The 16,841-nt window shown below is 51.6% G+C and overlaps 6 protein-coding genes across 6 annotated transcripts; 2 read left to right on the top strand and 4 right to left on the bottom strand.

Moving 5' to 3' along the window:
* Positions 1-11: 11 nt before the first annotated feature.
* On the bottom strand, positions 12-2,531 carry STEHIDRAFT_137057 (cytochrome P450). Its single transcript, XM_007300000.1, has 8 exons — positions 2,286-2,531; positions 2,088-2,204; positions 1,898-2,020; positions 1,431-1,764; positions 1,026-1,332; positions 494-962; positions 329-421; positions 12-247 (listed from the first exon to the last, which is right to left on the bottom strand). Exons 1-8 carry the CDS (start codon positions 2,433-2,435, stop codon positions 185-187), a joined length of 1,656 nt encoding a protein of 551 aa, XP_007300062.1. The 5' UTR covers positions 2,436-2,531; the 3' UTR covers positions 12-184.
* A 180-nt stretch (positions 2,532-2,711) lies between these two features.
* STEHIDRAFT_144651 (RNB-domain-containing protein) lies at positions 2,712-5,879 on the bottom strand. The gene is made up of 2 exons (XM_007300001.1): positions 5,377-5,879; positions 2,712-5,313 (listed from the first exon to the last, which is right to left on the bottom strand). Exons 1-2 carry the CDS (start codon positions 5,859-5,861, stop codon positions 2,787-2,789), a joined length of 3,012 nt encoding a protein of 1,003 aa, XP_007300063.1. The 5' UTR covers positions 5,862-5,879; the 3' UTR covers positions 2,712-2,786.
* Positions 5,880-6,067: 188 nt separating this feature from the next.
* STEHIDRAFT_165652 (uncharacterized protein) lies at positions 6,068-7,819 on the top strand. Its single transcript, XM_007300002.1, has 3 exons — positions 6,068-6,587; positions 6,730-6,885; positions 7,086-7,819. Exons 1-3 carry the CDS (start codon positions 6,096-6,098, stop codon positions 7,656-7,658), a joined length of 1,221 nt encoding a protein of 406 aa, XP_007300064.1. The 5' UTR covers positions 6,068-6,095; the 3' UTR covers positions 7,659-7,819.
* Positions 7,820-8,112: 293 nt separating this feature from the next.
* On the bottom strand, positions 8,113-10,141 carry STEHIDRAFT_118405 (aldo/keto reductase). The gene is made up of 11 exons (XM_007300003.1): positions 10,053-10,141; positions 9,946-9,965; positions 9,790-9,887; positions 9,602-9,705; positions 9,479-9,522; positions 9,174-9,384; positions 9,044-9,110; positions 8,875-8,976; positions 8,762-8,802; positions 8,538-8,671; positions 8,113-8,404 (listed from the first exon to the last, which is right to left on the bottom strand). Exons 1-11 carry the CDS (start codon positions 10,110-10,112, stop codon positions 8,251-8,253), a joined length of 1,035 nt encoding a protein of 344 aa, XP_007300065.1. The 5' UTR covers positions 10,113-10,141; the 3' UTR covers positions 8,113-8,250.
* Positions 10,142-10,903: 762 nt separating this feature from the next.
* Positions 10,904-12,983, bottom strand: STEHIDRAFT_118407 (Pkinase-domain-containing protein). The gene is made up of 10 exons (XM_007300004.1): positions 12,840-12,983; positions 12,678-12,748; positions 12,530-12,621; positions 12,436-12,460; positions 12,305-12,373; positions 11,759-12,237; positions 11,589-11,697; positions 11,429-11,524; positions 11,162-11,365; positions 10,904-11,084 (listed from the first exon to the last, which is right to left on the bottom strand). The coding sequence occupies exons 1-10, from the start codon at positions 12,964-12,966 to the stop codon at positions 11,055-11,057; spliced, it is 1,302 nt and encodes a 433-aa protein (XP_007300066.1). The 5' UTR covers positions 12,967-12,983; the 3' UTR covers positions 10,904-11,054.
* Positions 12,984-13,680: 697 nt separating this feature from the next.
* STEHIDRAFT_128242 (uncharacterized protein) lies at positions 13,681-15,902 on the top strand (the record flags this gene model as incomplete). Its single annotated transcript, XM_007300005.1, has 8 exons — positions 13,681-13,788; positions 13,844-14,196; positions 14,259-14,728; positions 14,788-14,936; positions 14,994-15,156; positions 15,231-15,529; positions 15,610-15,784; positions 15,859-15,902. The coding sequence occupies 8 exons, from the start codon at positions 13,681-13,683 to the stop codon at positions 15,900-15,902; spliced, it is 1,761 nt and encodes a 586-aa protein (XP_007300067.1).
* Positions 15,903-16,841: the final 939 nt, after the last annotated feature.

Genomic DNA, 16,841 nt, shown 5'->3' on the forward strand with positions numbered 1-16,841 from the left:
CCGGTCGACCAGAAAAAATGATTTGTTTTGACGTCAGAGCGTCAGTACAGCGCACAATGAGGTCCTCTAAAAAATCCATTAACGGCGAAAAGTGTATTGATGCATCGTAGGTCGTAGGAAGGTTATAAAGCAGAAGAAATAATGTACTTCAAAAATATCCATCATCATCATCACACCGGTGTGCTCAGTCAAACTTCCTCCTGCGGTAGTGAATCTCGCGGGGTTTGCAGGGCATCGTGACCATGGTCTGTGGTGATAAGAGAAGAGAAGGGGACAATGTTAGTTTGTGGAAAGGGAAGGGATGTATAGGTTAAAGAGAGGGACTGACGTGGTAGTCGTGCTTGGGAACTTCGTTTGGCAGGCGCATCTCGACTGCGCGAACGATGGTGACAATGAGCGTGCCCAGCTGCAAATAAGCGAACTACACGGAATGGATTAGCACACGAAGACTACATCGAACGTAGAGAGTGAAAAAGTGGCAAAACAAACGTACCTGCTCGCCAATGCACCGATGCCTTCCAGCACCAAACGGCTGGTAAGGACTTTCCGTGCCCTTACTCACCGCACCGAACCCATAATCGACCTTCTCCCCGTTCTCATCCGCATACAACTTAAACGCCTGCTGCGCCTGTCCATTCTCATCGTTCCAGCGGCTCGGCTCCCACTTCTCCGCCTCGTTCCATAGTCGCGGGTCCATCTGGCTGACGATCGGCGAGGCGAGGACATAGTGGCCCTTGGGAACGACGTAGGCGGAGTCCTTGGAGGGCGCGGCGAGGGTGGGGGGGACGGGGACGTCGGCGCGGATGACGCGCATGATGGAGTGGATTGGGGGGTGCATGCGGAGGGTCTCGCGGATGACGGAGTCGAGGACGGGAAGGCCTTTGAGTTCTTCGTAGGTAGGTGGGCGGAGTGTACCGTCGGGGTTGCCGAACTGTTTCGTTTGCTCTTCGAGGATAGCGTCACTTTTTCACACATAAAATAAAATTAGTGTTCGAGCGATTGTGGATGTGGCGAGCGAGACTCACGCAATATCGGGTCTGGAAGCCAAATGAAGGAGCGCCCAAGAGCCAGTGGTAGAGCTCGTGTGATGGCCGGCCAGGAGGAGGGCGAGCATGATGTGAGCGATTTCAGTGTCTGGGAGTGTACGTCCGTCACGGTATTTTTGGTTCGAGAGGGCCGCGAGCATGTCCGTGTCCTCCATCACGCTTTTGCCGTCCCTCCTGTTCTTGAGGATGTTGAGATAGTATTCTGTCATCTTCTTGTGCGCGATGTCACGTTTCCGGTAACTTGGCAGGGGAAGTTTAGGGAACATGAAGTGAATCGGGGTGAAACCTGCACGATTAACGCCACCGCCACATAGTCTGATCAGCCATTCCGCTCCAAGATAATTTCGCCAAGCGGACCACGAAAAGTAGACTCGAAAAACTCACCGTTATCCAAGTCTTCGTACAGCGCCGCAAAAGATTTGTCCATGCCGTCCCGAACTTCCTTGCCCTGCAACGTCCTCGCCGCCGCCAACATCGTGACTTGCTGCAACACCTTGAGCACGTCAAACTTGCCCCACTCATTGATGTCGTTCATCTGCCATGTCTGGAAGGCCGGTTCGTGCTCCATGAATTGGGTGATTTCATTCTGGACCATGCCGACGTAGGCTCTGAAGTTCTCCGTCGTGAGACCGAACTTGACGAACTTCTTCTGTTCCATGAAAACTTCGTTGGGTACACTGTAGACGACGTCGTCACCGAAAACCGGGCCCGTGACATCCTATAGTGGACACGAAATGGGACAAACGTGAGTACCGGATCGTGAGGTTGCCGACAAATTGTACGCGGGACGGCTTTCCAGAAAGTCGACACGAGCGTGGGAGGCGAGAAAATGCTACGGGAACTCCACGTACCTTGTACGCGTCCTCCGCAGAAAAGTGGGCCACCTTTCCGCCGAGTACAAAGTTATTTCCCTGCGTGCCCAACGCGACCGTGACCTTCCTCCCGAAGAGAATAAACGTGAAGACGTCTCCGTACTGTATCCCAAGGAATCCTCGTCTGTCAGTATCGCGCACGAAGCAAGTATTCAGTATTGTTGCGCACCTTTTCACGACATTTGAAAAAGAAAGCCAGTGGGTCTTGTCCGTACGCTGGTGCTGAGCCAATGTACGGCAGCCAGTGGAACACCTCCGGGGGTAACGAAGGGTCACGGGGAAGGATCTAAGCCACCATATGCGAAACAAGACGCGTTCCGATCAGCCAACTCTAACTCTCGATGGAGTAGAAAAGTTGTGCACGTACAAGCTGTTTGAGAACGTTGAGAACGACCGCGAGTATAGGAACATTGAGAAGACAGAGCAAAGCGAGACGCGTCGGGGGCGGGAGATATCTCTGGGCCTCGGCGGCGTAGCCTGCCCAGCCGTCGACGGGTAGAGCGGTGGTGACGTTCATGATGAACGTTGTCAGACTCGGTGGAGGACGACGAAGAGGAAGAGCGTGAGATGGCCGACGTGTCGTCGCGGGTATATATTCTGCTACGCTCCACCCAAAAATCGAACCATACGCACGCGCAAAATTATAAACGCACGATTCGAGCCAAGTCCGGCTCAAGCCGGCGCCTTGGTCGACCCAATCGCCACCCTGCGGATTCAGCTACCACACTCGAGGCTGACCTGGACACAGTACTGACACACAATGCGAGCACGATGCACACAGTGACCTGACCTGGGATGTGGGAGCATGAATTATTCAAAAACTAAATAAAAATATCCTATAGCTACAATACGAATGTGCACCCTCAGTCTAAGCCAACGTCACCATCATTCTCGACGCCGAACCCACAAGGACACGGTCCACCTTGACGTTCAACGGGGCCCCAAGGACCGTATTCAAGGGCCCCTTCTCCACCAGAAACGCCTGGATGCCCAAGCTCGGAATGCTGACCAGCTGCTGCTTCTCAGCTGTCAACCTATCAGTTTTCGGAATCGCCAAAGGTCTCGCCTCCAACACACCCAACGCGTTCAGTCCTTCAGGCTGCTCCGCAAACCAGCGCTTGATGGTCATAAGGCTCCAATAAGTGGCATGTTGGGAGAACAAACGCCTCCTGTTCATTTCGTTGTACCGGGTGCTCTCCATATAATAAAGCAGGTCCTGCGCGGAGAGAATAGGCTTGCCGGAGCCTGTCCCGTGGCCCGCGTCGTTCAAGAGAGACTCCTTGATCTGCCAATGTGCCAGCAAGTCTTGATATCGCCGGAGTGGCGATGTGACTCGAACGTAGCCCTCGTTCCCCGGAATACCCATCGCCCAATGCTCCATCGGTTCCAACCCGGTCGTCGCAGCTCCAATCTTGGCGTGAAGGCTCGCCGCCTCCCAGAACATCACGAACCCGTGCTCATCCCTCATGCTCAACATTCTCTCGAAATCTGAATCTGAGAGCATCAGCGGTCGTGGAGATCCTCGTCGAATCATAGGGACCCCTCGGTCCAGGCAATAGAGCGACGCGACTCGACAAGCGAGTTTCGCGGCCTCTGCGATGATAGCTCGACTTCCCGCATGGTGGTCGTCCATCGCGTTCTTGTCGACCACGTACGCGATGTCCGGGAACCCTCGGAAGGGCGTCGAGTGCTTGACCGTGAGGTTACTTGGGGCTAGTGGTTTGGGAGTGACATAGAGCGAGGCTCGGGGTGTCGTGAACATAGCGATGGGGAGTCGCTGGATACGATCTTGCATGCGTCGGACGAAGAGGCGCAGGAGGCGGAAATTCTCGTGGTCCTGAGCGGAAAAGTCGACTGTAATGGGTTCCTTGATGGGGGTGTGCGTACGTCCTAACGGGTACGATATCCCCGTTCGCACAGTGGGCAATCCAATCGTCTTGTCCACGTCGTCGTACCTGAGGACGCGGACGTTTCGAAGCAGTCCAGAGCGAACCTTGTAGTCCACGATCTCGCCGTTCTCGTCGATCTTCGTGCTGAAGGTCAGCGTCAGTTCGGGCTTGCCCTGTGCGGCCATATCGCCTATCGAGAGCGACTGGTCGACGAGAGCGCGGGGTAACATGGGCCATGTACGATGTACGAAATATAGCGTTTCGCCGAAACGGCTGGCTTCCTGTGCGACGCGATGCGTAGGCGGCAAGAGATACGTAGGGTCGGCGATGTGCGTGTGGATCCAGAGATTCTGTGGCTCTTCGGGTATAGTCTCGACAGAGACCGCGTCGTCGAGCTCTTCTGCTCCATGATCGTCAATGACATACGCAGGAAGGTCTCCGAAATCGTGTCGAATGCTCGCCATGCGGTCCGAGGGATACAAATCTTCCGGTCCCAAGAGCGCAGAGTTAGACGTCTGCGTAGGTCGGGCAAGCATTCCGCGTTGCAAGAGCTCTGCCGTCTCCTTGACGCGTGGAGACTCCTCTTCGCTCTCCTGGTCCAAGTCGAGCTCTATACGATTGGATACATAGTCCTGCCACGGTGCGTATATGCCCAGCTCCACCAGAACCTGGTGCACCTGCTCGTTATTGACGTCGCCTTCATACATTCCGTCGATACCCTTGACGATAGCACAGACGAGGGACTGGTATGGATCAACCTGAGTCCCACGCATAAGGTGCATCGACTCCATCAAGAATCGGATGATCATACGGTCGTCCTCCGTGAACGAATCCTCCTCCGACAAGATACGCGATGGCGGTTCGTCCTTGGATGCAGCTTGGATAGCTCTGTTCTTCTGAATGAGACGGCGCGCCTTCTCCGTGAACGCTCGTAGCCTGGGATCCGTAGTTCGTTTCGTCATCATCTGGTGAACGTTCTGTAGTCGCTCGACGTGTGATTTAGGCCGGACGTGGACCATTTTCCTCTCGTAGAACGAAGTCCGAACCATGACATACTCGCTCGAGCGCCGGATCATATGTTCTTGTACGCAGAGCATCGTCAGAGCATGTCGCCACGGCTTGAGGTTTCGATGGTTAGGAAGTACGATGTCGGCGACTTGGTCGACCGTGATGTCCGTCCATTTGTCGGGGTCGGAGTGGCAAACGCAGGAGTAAAGCGTGGAGAAAGGAAGAGCGAGACCGTTGAATATGTCCTCCGTTTCTTTGCGAATTTCCCGGAGCCGACGCAGGATGACGATCCGAGCCATAATGTGCCGGCTTTCGACTGGTACATCATCTCTGCCGCACCGGGAGACGAGGTCCTTGTCGAAGACGTTCGGGATAGCGCCCATGATGTCGTTTGGGGTATGTTTGCGGAGATCGCCTCGCTCGGAGAGGGAGTAGACGTTATATCCGTGCTCTGAGTGGCCGTCATATAAGACAATACCAAAATCAAACATTGCACTCCTACCAGATCAACAACAATGAAACGTTAGTTGTTGTAAAAAGACGGTGCTGAACAGAACGCACGTGCAAATCTGTACGAGGGAACCGTGTCCCACACCGGGAGGCAAGTCGTTGCGTTCCTCATCCTCCATGACGCCCATCCCCGTATCCCCCGGTTGGTTGAGTTGTTCCGCTAAAGGAGCCGTCCAAGGCAGAGTTGTCGCATCAAACAACTTGTTCACCAACCTCAACTCCTCCGTCCTCGCACCCTTCTCGTGTGTCCATTTCTGGGGGCCATCGCCTGCCCGTTTAGAATACCTATTGATGATCTTCTGAGTCTCGGAGATCACAGTCTTATGTTCTTGGCCGGAGTACCACTCCCCTTTCTGTTGTCGAGCTTTGTACTCCTGCGTTTTACGACGTTGGGACGGAGATGGGCCACCTGAGCGTGAACGTACGGCACCTAAGGGTGCGAAGGGGGAAGAGACTAGAGAAGAGTCACTGCATTTGAGACCATTAGCGAGAACGAATAGTGTAGAGGGTCCTGCAGGACATGAGACGCGATGCATGCAGACGACGGACGCGACGACGACGGGAAGACCTGGGAAGACGCGAGCAAGACGAGGCAAGACGCGTTTGACTTTGAGGCGCGCCACACAGAAATTTGTCGCGGAGGACGTCGATCACCCCACGTGGCCCACAAGTACCTTCCTGGTTCTCTCATTATTTCTCCTCCATACTCCTAGGTCCTCTCAGCTCATATACACTCGAGATCTGGCTCTCGAAGATCTGTGCTCTATATCATGTTTAAACGAGTCACACGCCGCCAGAAGCGTAAGGAAGAAGAAGAGGATCTTGGTCTGACTGAAGAAATGAAGGAGGTCATGGGAATGCAGGACACAGACTCTTCGGAATCGGACTCGAACTCTGACGACAACTCTGATTCGGATTCTGAAGGATCCGGAGAGGGCGAACAGGTACCGAAGCTCAAAGGGCAGAAGAGAAAGAGAGGTGTAGAGGACGAGGGAGGACCAGGTTCTGAACTGGAAGAGGGCACGGAAGGAGACGATGGTGAACTCGACGGGGAGGGCGAGGAAGACGACGGTGAAGAAGAGGAACAGGAAGAAGAGGAGGGAGAATCTGAGGAGGATGAAGAGCCCACAATGTCAATATCTGCTGCCCTACAAAATCCCCTCCATGTCGTCTCCCTCGATCCCGAAATCCGGACTTGCGTTGTATGTCCTGGTAAATTGCTGAAGAATGCAAAAATGATAGAAGTTCATATGGCATCCAATGTATGTCTCTCCTTCTCTTCATCCTACTCTTCGCTGCATTCATTTCCTTTCGCGTTTTGCTTGTACATACCCGCAATCGCCAAGACTGCGTACTAATTTCCACCTTGTGTCCCTCCTCCCATTGTCGTCTAAACAAATACAGGGCCATTCACGACGCTTCAAAAAGTTCAGAGCTCTGGCCATGACTGGCGACCCAGAAGACGATGTCTCCGTTCTGCTCAAGCTCATCGCAGATGTGGCGCCACCTCAAGCACCTTCCCTCCCAGTCGCAGGGGAATCCAAACGTGCACAAAAACGAGTGCGTCTCCTTTCTAGTCGCAATCATGTCTCAAATCTCCTCCCATGCTTTCCTTCCATCTATATGCCGAGTTAGCCTTGCAAGTTGCTCTATCCAGTTCTCCACGCGCCACACAACCCTTGCGCCACATATCTTTCGTTACACCTCACCAGATGTAACCTCGCGAATTACGACTAATAATATTGCTTCTGTCCTCACAGCGAGAAAAACAGGAGAAGATCAAAATCAAACGCGAAAAGGCCAAAGAGGCCAAAGCGAAAGGCATCGAGCGCAAAAAAGCCAAGAAGGAAACCGAACAACCCGGACCTGACAACGCTTCCCCATCCGCATCCGCACCCACACCCAAATCCGCTAGCAAAGGATCCGACCCCACTACTAACCCTCCCTCATCACCAGCGAAATCAACAGCGTCGCTGTCTGCCTCTACATCTCCGCCTAAAACGACGAAGTCGGACGGCAAGTCCAAGTCGTCAAAGCCTCCAAAGGAGAAGAAGCCAACATCTAAAAGCCTCTCGGGTCCAAAACCGAAACCGCAATCTGCATCTCAGGTCAAACAGCTTTCAAAGAAAAAGCTGACAGGTGCGGGTCTAGAGGACGCGGAACCACCGACCAAGAAGCGCACGAAGCGATACTTCGATGAGGCGGAGGAGGCAGCAGCGAAGGCGGTAAGCGAGGAGAAGAAGGATGGGTCGAAGAAGAAGGCAAAGCCTAAGGCGAACAAGAAATCTGAGAAGAGGGAGAAGAAGACCCCTGTTTTGCAGATTTTTGAGTAGACGCTTCGTCTTCATCACTATTCAATTCACAGAGCTCGCGGGGAGGTTATCGCGACCGACACATCCGCGCGATTGGTCTGCGAATGATGATTGAAGTCCAGTCTCAGTCTCAAGTTCGACTATGATCATACTTCCACCGAAGTAGGAGTCGCTATATGTGGAAGGGGCAACATGCATCGCTCGAGGGTTTTTCTCCCGGTCGTTATTAGTTAGCGGCGCTGGTACTTCAACCCCGATTCTCTCAAACGGATGAAATGGACGTATGAATCCTTCTGGCAGTAAACAACAAACCAAATTTCGCTTCATGTTCATGAAAATGGTTCAACATCAAACGCTGTGGCCCATCTTGGATACGCGATATGTGGCGTATTCCGGTGTCACCCGACTCCTCCGAGATGGTTCGTACCCGACGCAGAACCGTTCGCCGTGGCGTTCATAGCGCAAGCAGTTGCTGGCAACAAAGGCTATTAACAATGAAATGTATTGAGCTCGACTGTCCCGAAACATCACGAAACATCACAATGCACTTGCATCCTGCATATCCACAGTATAAATTACATGCCAACGCCCGGCGACTTTCTCTACTCAAATCTCAGCCCCAGAGGTGCAGTGCCTCCGACATACCGTCGACGGCTCTCCCCCCTTGCACCGGATACTTTTCCAAAATATTGTCAATTTCCTTCAACTCGGCTGCGGTGAGGACTGTGTTACCAGCGGCGACGTTTTCAAGAGTACGTTCCGCTTTCCTGCATCCATCAAGTAATAAAACGTCGTTAGCATAAAACCCACTGAAACGAGTCCAAACGGACAGGGGTGACGACAGTTGGATACACCGGGATATAAACAGTAGGGGTGTGAAGAAAGGGAGGGAAGACGTACGAAGAACCTGGAATAGGAATGATATGCTGGCCGAGAGAGGAAACCCAGGCGATACAAAGTTGAGCAGGCGTACAGCCTTTCTTGGTCGCCAGGGCTTTGAGCGCGTCGACGACTGCGGCATTATTCTTCATCGCCTATTGATTATGAGTATCAGATACGCGTATATTAGCCATAATTCGACAGACAGAAACCGGATATAGCCCGGAAGAGAGAACAAGTTGTACCTCATTGGTGAAGCGGGAAAAGCGCTTTCGAAAGTCTCCATCTATATCAAACAAGAATGTATAAATTAACAATCCGTGATATCGCGTACACATATATAGTTAACTTTTCTCACCCTCGAGATCTTCAGGCTTCGTGTACTTGCCGGATAAGAAACCCCTGCCGAGAGGCGAGTAAGCAAGAATGGCGACGTTGTTCTCCCTACAAGCGGCTATGACTGCAGCAGAGAAATGTCTCAGTACTAAGAGGCAAAGACTGGTTAAATTAGCGCATGTCAAACGTACCACGCTTGGTCTCCTCTTCATAGCTCCACAAACTAACTTCGATCTCGCATGTCGCAATCGGAACAATCTACATACCCCGTCGTTAGAATGTCTCGCCAATACACTCAATATATTGCCTGAGTTCACTGACCTTGCTTGCTCTTCTGATCGTCTCGGCCCCAACTTCTGACAACCCTACATTCTTGAACATGCCCTCCTCCTTTAGTGTCTTCAAGGCGCGCATCACATCTTCAAGGGGAAACTCCGATTGCGACATCCTCGCAGGCTCGAAGACATCGACGACATGCGTGCCGCGAAGCTTCGCAACAATGTTCTCGGCAGAGGTGCGCAGGCCATCTGCACTGAAAAATGGCGTTTGAGTTGGTGAGAAGGGAAGATGTAATGTTTTAAACAGACGTGGTTGACAGGAAAGACGAAAGGGGGATAGAAACGTACGTCAAGTTCACAGAAGGCCTACCACCAACTACCTGCACTCCTCCCTGGAATATGTCGAGAATTTGTTAATTCGATTCATATCATAAGATATAGATGGTTAGCTAAAGAAGAGTGATGACACACCTTGACGACCAGAAACGCCTTTTCAGCGTACTCGGGATATTTCTCGAAGAAACGAGCGATGAGCTCCAGGTTAGCCTCGGGAGGGTTGAAACCGTAGAATTCCGCTATAGAACAAATCAACAAGTTCAGTGTCTAACGGTCAGTATTGTTCATTGACCCGAGGGGAAAAGGCCTATAGCTATACTAACCACTGTTGAGGACCATCTTGACCCCAGGAGGTAATTTGTCCATGCCAGCCTTCATAGCCTCGAAACACTGTTCGTCTGGAACAGGGGTAGGGACCCATCTGTGGAGCCACGGCTGATATCAGTAACGTAGAGGAGGAGGGTGCGGGAGACACGAACGTCATCAGCATAAGGCCATGCTATTTCCCACAAAAGCCAGAAGTCATCAGCTACATCGTTATGGCCGGAGATTGAAAACTTGGCGGCAGCAGCGAAACTGGACATACACCAATCTTGTAAACATTACTAGCTGCGGTGGCACCAATAGTGACGGTAGCGGTAGTCATTGCTGGTTGAGTGTACTGTGTGTATAGATGGGTCTGTAGTAGCGAAGATTACTAGGAGATGTTGATACTAAATCTGAAGGACGCGTGTCTCTTTTATACCCGGCATCCAGTGGTATACCTACCGCGAACCACGTTGTGAGTGGGTCAAGAAGACTCGACATCATCTGTGTCCATCACGGCCCATTGGGTAATTTAGAAGCTACACCGTATAGTACTGGGCTGTCAGTAGTCATTTTTTCACTTAATGGACTCACGTAGCAGAAGACGTAGGACGAGGCCGATCCGACGTTCAGTCACACTACCATCCCATCCACTCATGTCCGTTCCGAGGGAGACGCATGCGGCCGGCAGTGACACCAAGACTCTATTGAGCGTTAAGTAAAAGCCAAATAAGGGTAATTGACCCACAAGAATTCGACGCTGTGAATATTATATTAGATTGATGAGCCCGCCGAAATGACAGGAGTACCTTTTTTGGATAATTTGTTTGTGTGATTTACCTCGCAGGCCTGGAATGAGTGCGCCCCACTCCGACACTCCGAAGACGAGGAAGCCATGGAACGCATGTAACAACATTGAGAATTCAGAAAATAACAGCAACATATGGATGGCATGGCTGGCCCGATCTGGTGCAACAGCAAGTCGAAGGCTCTCGACACCGATGCGACTGGTTTGAGCATTCTGAGAGACATAGATACATTGGCCTCTGCAATGTTCATGGTTCACCTGCTTGGCAGATAGATCTCTAGTTGAGCAGGGCGACGTAATCTGAAGACATAGCGTAGCATGTTCCAAAAGCAAATAAAGATAACATTGAGCCAACTTTGAAGATAGCACACAGAGTCAGCTAACGAGTCTAAGCAGAAGTCCATGGCCTCGAATCAAATGGTACCATATCACCGGAATATCGACTGCAGACGGCGGAAGACAAAACGGTCAGCTTTACAATAAACGGTTTGTTGCATCTAACACCTGCAGACAAGAAGTCATATCAAATGTCCTCAGCACTCGCACCTAGTGGTATACCCTCTAGAGAATGTGGCACGCACCTGATTGATGTCAGGTCTCTCCGTAGGGTTGACCTTCAACATACTGTCGACTAACGCCTTGAACCCAGCTGAGTAACCAGACGACGGATGTTTGTACTGCGCATTCAAGACGGCCATGGCAATTGAGCCGCCCTGTTCAGTAGTTTGCATGTTTTCGAAAGGGGAGTGAGAATAGGCCAGTGCAAAAAGGACACAACCCAACGACTGTGAATGATATGGGCATAGCGAGGTCAGAGTAAGAATAGGACGCGGATAGGGATGACGGACCCAGATGTCGACTTTCTCGTCGAGAGTGAGGCCGGTTTTAACGTCGAAGAGTTCGGGAGCACGATATGCCATTGTGCTGTGCTCTGCTGCAATGTCCTGTGGCACACGATCAGAACGGGGAGAATGTTCCGGAGAGAGAAACCAAGAGGAATAATCATACTTGTTGTAGAAGAGCTTGTGACCTATTCTCGATGGGTATTCTGGCCTTCATGCAGCTACCGAAGTCCATAAGGATTGGTGTCACTCCGTCATCGGCGAGCATCACGTTCCTAAAACGATAAAAGTTTAAGCAATGAACGATTTTGACTCGGCGCGGCACGGCGCAATTACCCAGGCTTCAAATCTCGATGTGCGTATGGCACAAGCTCTCCTGTGCCGACCTCTCCATGTTGAATCTCCTCATCTCCATCGAACACAACATCACCGTCCTCTTGCCTCTCCCGCGACACTAACGGGACATTTGCTCCATCCCTATCCTCGCCTCTAGCTCGGGGTTCCCCTCTGGCTCCTCTCGTAGAGCTAGGAGCACTAGGACCACCATAAGAATACCCGCCCTCTGCATCTCCCTCTGGATGTGGCAGCATTCCGTCGTGGTCATCGTCATCGTCATCATGGCCTGGTGAGTGTGATTTGCCCCTTGATGGTGGGCGTGGGTGTGCTGAGGAGTTTGAGGAAGAAGAGGAGACGCAGTAGGTGTGCATTGCACGGACGGCTTCACATGTGCCTTTGAAGAGGCGGAGCATTTGACGTTCTGGGAAGTGGGAGGATGTTTGAAGGTTGTTGTTAATGGCGTCTTGAAGATTACCACGCTGTGAAGAAGTAGAGTAGGCGGAGACGATAAGGAAGATGGAATGTCATTAAGAATTCAACACACACCTTGTACAGGGGTAAGAATAGGTATACGATTTGTCCATCGCCCTCCGGGTCTTGCAGTACTGCGGAATCCTTTGACCGACACACATTAATCATGAAAATGCGCTTGGAACGCTAGTGAATCTACTACCCACCAAAATACGGATGATATTTGGGTGCCTAAAGGGAAATAGGGGTCGTCCGGTGAATACAAAGCTTCGGGTATGGAGGCCGATGGTGTGTACGCACTTGAACCGTCGGTATGCCTCCACTTCACGCATAGCTTCTTTCACTCCTTCAGAGCCTGTAGGACAGCGAATCTTCTTCAAAGCAAATTGTCGCTACACGAGATAACATCGGACCAGGTAACAAGTCACAAGTGTTAACGGTCGCGTACCTCGCTCTGCTCATCCTGCGCCAGGTAGACAAAAGAGAATCCTCCTTCTCCTAGTATTTTGACAATCTTGACTTTGTGGGGGGTTATTTTATCATAGGTATGCACCGTCGTACAGAATGTGAGCGAGGACACTTAGTGCGAACTAAGCGAGTGAACACTGACACGTTCGTCCATTAATCTTGAGTTTCGCCTGAGAAGTACAACAGCTGGTAAACATAGAGAGCACATTGGTGGCCTCAAATCTGACATGATCCAAAGCACGTAGTAAGGGTTGTGGTAGCGAGTCCATCAATGTCCAAGAAAGCTGGTAGGTAAGCTGAGCAAGAGTGTTGGCAAGTGAAAGTGAAAGCTGAAGCGATGGGCACAGCAACTGCGCCGCCCGCCTGGCTTCGGGAGCCACGTGGACAGCGACCTCCGATCCGGGGACGGCCAGGTTCTCGGCCGAACGCAAACTCCTCTCCTAAACCAATTCAATTCGAACTTGTTTTTCAGCCACCATGTCTCGTCTCTGTCCTGTGCGGTCCTCTAGCGTCTCTGTCTCCGAACCATATGTTCAATGCTAGCAGAACTTCTGAAGTCCTAAAGCTTCACCAACATCTGAGCTATGGCCTACAGGACCCTCCCTCTCGGTCAACGAAATTCGTCCAACACCGAAGACCGTTGTAACCACTGTGATCTGTTTTGCGTGTCCATGGGCCATCTCTCAGACGCCTACTCACTATCAGGTTTGGGAGCGTTGATGTCAGAAATTTTGGGACACTCCTCGTCTCGGACTGCATGAACGGCTGTGTTGCTCTTTGATGTGACTAGGAGTCAACCTTTCTGTATCAACATCCCGGATATGTAGATGCCGGTGCTGGATTGCGGTTGGATTGAGGTTATACAGAGAGAGTATATATGTTCGAAGTCATTGTGCTCAGCTCTCTTCCTTATCAAACAGCAAGTATCTGCCTCACGATCCACCTTAGTTAGACTCAATAACCTGCCGATCTACATTGCGCTCATGGATCAGACTTTTGACGACCATTCGGCTCCATCATCTTCCACCTTCAGTCCTGCTACCACTCTACAGCGAGGAAAGGCATGCATGAGTTGTCGCCGCCGTAAACTGGTCCGTAGCCATTTACTCCCGAGGTCAATATGCTATTATTCATACCTCTTGACAGAAATGCGATGGCGCACGTCCTGTTTGTCGTCAATGCAACCGCGATGGCACACCCGAAGATTGTCAGTACACCACTGGGCCGAGCCGCTCTAGGACTCAAATTTTGGAGGAACATATCAGCACACTCGAAGCTCGCATCGAAGAACTTGAAGGCCATGGAGTACCGAGCTCGACTATCGGGCTTTTCGATCCTTACCAGCCGGCCACATCATCCAGTTCCTCGCGCTCGTCCTCTCTTCCTGGTTTGAGTGTTGCGCAGCTGACTGCGTTCGATTCGCGAACCCAGCCCATCCAAGAAGTTGGCGCCACTCACCCTCCTGAGACTGATCAGGCTTTCGTTGACGAACCAGACCTGTAAGTGCATGGATATTATATTGAAGGAAAAGAAATACCTATGTCGATTGCTCTATATCTAGCCTGGACATCTTCTTCCGCCACGCGGGCCTATTTGGCTGGTTCCTTCATACTTCACGTTTTCATGCTGGCATCACTCAACCGGCTCACCTAGCCAATCCCAATCGTCCAGTACCTCTGCTTCTCTCTACAATTCGGCTGTGGGCCACTTTTCTCTCTGGCATTCATTCCAGAAACGAATTTTCTGAGCGAGAGTCTGGTTTGGTATCTCGCATTCGAGTACTCCTCGGTCGTCAGCTTTCCGACTTGACGCCACCCCAAGTATTGCAAGTTATACAGGCAAAGGTTCTGTTTGCCACGTATTTGTTCACAACGGGACAGTTGCTCGATGGGAGGCAGGTATGCGATGCGGCAGTATCATTGGTGATTAGTTGTGGGTTGTACAAGATCAGGTCGATGCACGTCAGGACGACGGGTATGTTAGAGACGGTGAACGTGGCTCTGTCTGAGCCTTTAGATCAAGTTGAGGAAGGTATGTGTCCAAGAGCACTCCTTGGTATGACTTTTGTAATAATTCCTAGGAATATATAGGGGAACGACTCAACGCTTTCTGGACGGTGTTCTCCCTGGATAGATCTTGGGCCGTTGTCCTGCGTTGCCCCACTTTCATGCCCGATGACGATTTCGCAGGGTCTCGGATTGATTCCCCTTGGCCGTTGGACATGGAGAGTTACGAGGCGGTAAGCATACTCTGTTGTCTGTGTGAGTGGAACCGACATATTGAACTCGCAAGTTAGGGGCACGTCTACCCGAACCTTCGTACAAGCGGGACGTTACGCATCTTCCTCGGCGGTTTTAATACGAGTTGGCCATGGGAAAATCAGTCTGTTCTCGCTCTCCTAAGCAAGGCATCTGCTCTATTCGAAAGAGCCGCAAGACTATCTACATCTTGGAGTCCTGGTAATTTGTTCAACTTTATGTCTAATGCGCTGAAACCAGTCTCTGACAGCTTGTTTCTTGCGGCCGGGCTCTAGATTCCACGGGCGCCGACAAATTTTATACAGACTTCCTGTCCCTCGATCAACGCATCGAAGACTTCAAATCCCAACTTCTGCCATTGGTACCTCTGGTCGCGACATCCGAGCTAGATCACGTTCGCTCTCTTCACCTCGTTCACTGCCTCACGCATGCCGCCATAATCCAATTACATGGAACTTTTGTAAGCCAGGTTCAAACTTCGAAGGAAAAGTGTTTGGGTGCTGCGCTGTGTATAGTGAGAGCGAATGATGAAGCGAGGATTCATGAATTTCTATTCATCAATCCGTTGATCGCGGTATGTCCGTTCTTGTACCGAACATATCAGCCGCCGGGAGCAAAACTGACCATGGACATACCATCCACTTGCGTCGCTAGATGATATGGTCCAGTGCCGCCCGAGTGATTATTGAAGAGCTCCTTTCGCTTGGCACGTTTAGCGTCGACCAGGAGATCTCCCCGAATCAGGTCGACCAGGAATTGGACCTTCGCAACGCTATGGCGGGACTTACTACATCGATGTCAATATTTGCCACATCCTGTCCGCTCATGCGTATGTCCTGCTTCACTTCCCTTCGTGATAGGTCACATAGCGGCGTGACGCTCAATTCCTTTCCCGCTATATAGAATCACAGGCGACGAGGGTTCAGGATGAATACGCAGGCGTCTAAGGCGTTCGGAGTATGAACAATGTACGAATGCATCTACGTCGTCGGGCGGACAATGATATATTGGTTGAAGTCGAAGTGGCCAGTGTCCTGACCTGGGCTCATCATTATTGCTCAAGGGTACAGTGACGAGCGGTGCTGCTCTGCTGAACCAACTGTCCATCCCACCATTCGCAAGGCTCCGGCTTTCGTTGTTCAGCGAGATCTCCGGCGACGATTACCTCGAGATGTTCTTTCAAATCGTGGCCTACACGGGCCATCGTCACGACACACATCTCACTTCGCCCGTTCAAGCCCTGTTCTTCAGCTTCTCCGCACCCTACTTCACCGTCCGACTCTGGACTTCCTACTTCTCCCGAGGAGGACGTCGAATCGGGTCCTAGTCCGCTTCAAAGTGGGTACAGATGCATGTTGGAGGTCACCTTTCAATGGATCACACTCTAACAAACGGGTTGTTTCTCGGCCATTCCGGCCATGATGCGTGCGCTCAGCCCGGGGGATTTGGAGATGCCGGTGATGGAGCGTACACTAAACGTTTGAGCCTCGACGCAACAATGGGGAGAGGCGTTCGGTGGATTCAAGAATCCACACACGCTTTACGTGCGTGAAGGGCACATGCACTTCATCCTCGAGGGCTTGAAACCCCAAGACTCTGCCACCATCTGCCTCGGAGAAGCTAGCCACTAGCATTGTAGATCCAAAATCTTCTCCTCATAGTTTGGAAAAGGACGCCCATGGAGGCTCAGACATGACCCGCGACGGAGTAGGCGGGGTATGCGAGACAGACGAAATCATTACGGTCGGACCTGCTGTTCGCCAAACTCTGAACCCTCTGTCTCATTCACGGCTTTCTTTCAAAGGCCCCAATTCCTCTGCCTCAAGCACAGTGGGGCACCTTGAGGGAATGTTTGAAGAAACGAGCTGAGGGAATGTTTGAAGAAA

This window comes from Stereum hirsutum, assembly GCF_000264905.1.
Source record: "Stereum hirsutum FP-91666 SS1 unplaced genomic scaffold STEHIscaffold_2, whole genome shotgun sequence".
NCBI classification, from domain to species: Eukaryota; Fungi; Basidiomycota; class Agaricomycetes; order Russulales; family Stereaceae; genus Stereum; species Stereum hirsutum.

What these genes read in the sequence shown, in the direction of transcription:
- STEHIDRAFT_118407 (XM_007300004.1), bottom strand. Translation starts at nt 12,966, where the DNA reads ATGGACTCGCTACCACAACCCTTACTACGTGCTTTGGATCATGTCAGA. An exon ending in CAAGATTAATGGACGAACGT is followed by an intron (nt 12,749 to 12,839) that starts GTCAGTGTTCAC and finishes CCCCCCACAAAG; the next exon opens with TCAAGATTGTCAAAATACTA. An exon ending in CATCGAGATTTGAAGCCTGG is followed by an intron (nt 11,698 to 11,758) that starts GTAATTGCGCCG and finishes TTATCGTTTTAG; the next exon opens with GAACGTGATGCTCGCCGATG.
- STEHIDRAFT_144651 (XM_007300001.1), bottom strand. Translation starts at nt 5,861, where the DNA reads ATGCATCGCGTCTCATGTCCTGCAGGACCCTCTACACTATTCGTTCTC. An exon ending in TCCCTCGTACAGATTTGCAC is followed by an intron (nt 5,314 to 5,376) that starts GTGCGTTCTGTT and finishes TTGATCTGGTAG; the next exon opens with GAGTGCAATGTTTGATTTTG.
- STEHIDRAFT_165652 (XM_007300002.1), top strand. Translation starts at nt 6,096, where the DNA reads ATGTTTAAACGAGTCACACGCCGCCAGAAGCGTAAGGAAGAAGAAGAG. An exon ending in AAGTTCATATGGCATCCAAT is followed by an intron (nt 6,588 to 6,729) that starts GTATGTCTCTCC and finishes AAACAAATACAG; the next exon opens with GGCCATTCACGACGCTTCAA. An exon ending in CCAAACGTGCACAAAAACGA is followed by an intron (nt 6,886 to 7,085) that starts GTGCGTCTCCTT and finishes CTGTCCTCACAG; the next exon opens with CGAGAAAAACAGGAGAAGAT.
- STEHIDRAFT_137057 (XM_007300000.1), bottom strand. Translation starts at nt 2,435, where the DNA reads ATGAACGTCACCACCGCTCTACCCGTCGACGGCTGGGCAGGCTACGCC. An exon ending in TTTTCAAATGTCGTGAAAAG is followed by an intron (nt 2,021 to 2,087) that starts GTGCGCAACAAT and finishes CTTGGGATACAG; the next exon opens with TACGGAGACGTCTTCACGTT. An exon ending in GCTTCCAGACCCGATATTGC is followed by an intron (nt 963 to 1,025) that starts GTGAGTCTCGCT and finishes TGTGTGAAAAAG; the next exon opens with TGACGCTATCCTCGAAGAGC.
- STEHIDRAFT_118405 (XM_007300003.1), bottom strand. Translation starts at nt 10,112, where the DNA reads ATGACTACCGCTACCGTCACTATTGGTGCCACCGCAGCTAGTAATGTT. An exon ending in AGGCGTTTCTGGTCGTCAAG is followed by an intron (nt 9,523 to 9,601) that starts GTGTGTCATCAC and finishes GACATATTCCAG; the next exon opens with GGAGGAGTGCAGGTAGTTGG. An exon ending in TTTCCCGCTTCACCAATGAG is followed by an intron (nt 8,672 to 8,761) that starts GTACAACTTGTT and finishes CATAATCAATAG; the next exon opens with GCGATGAAGAATAATGCCGC.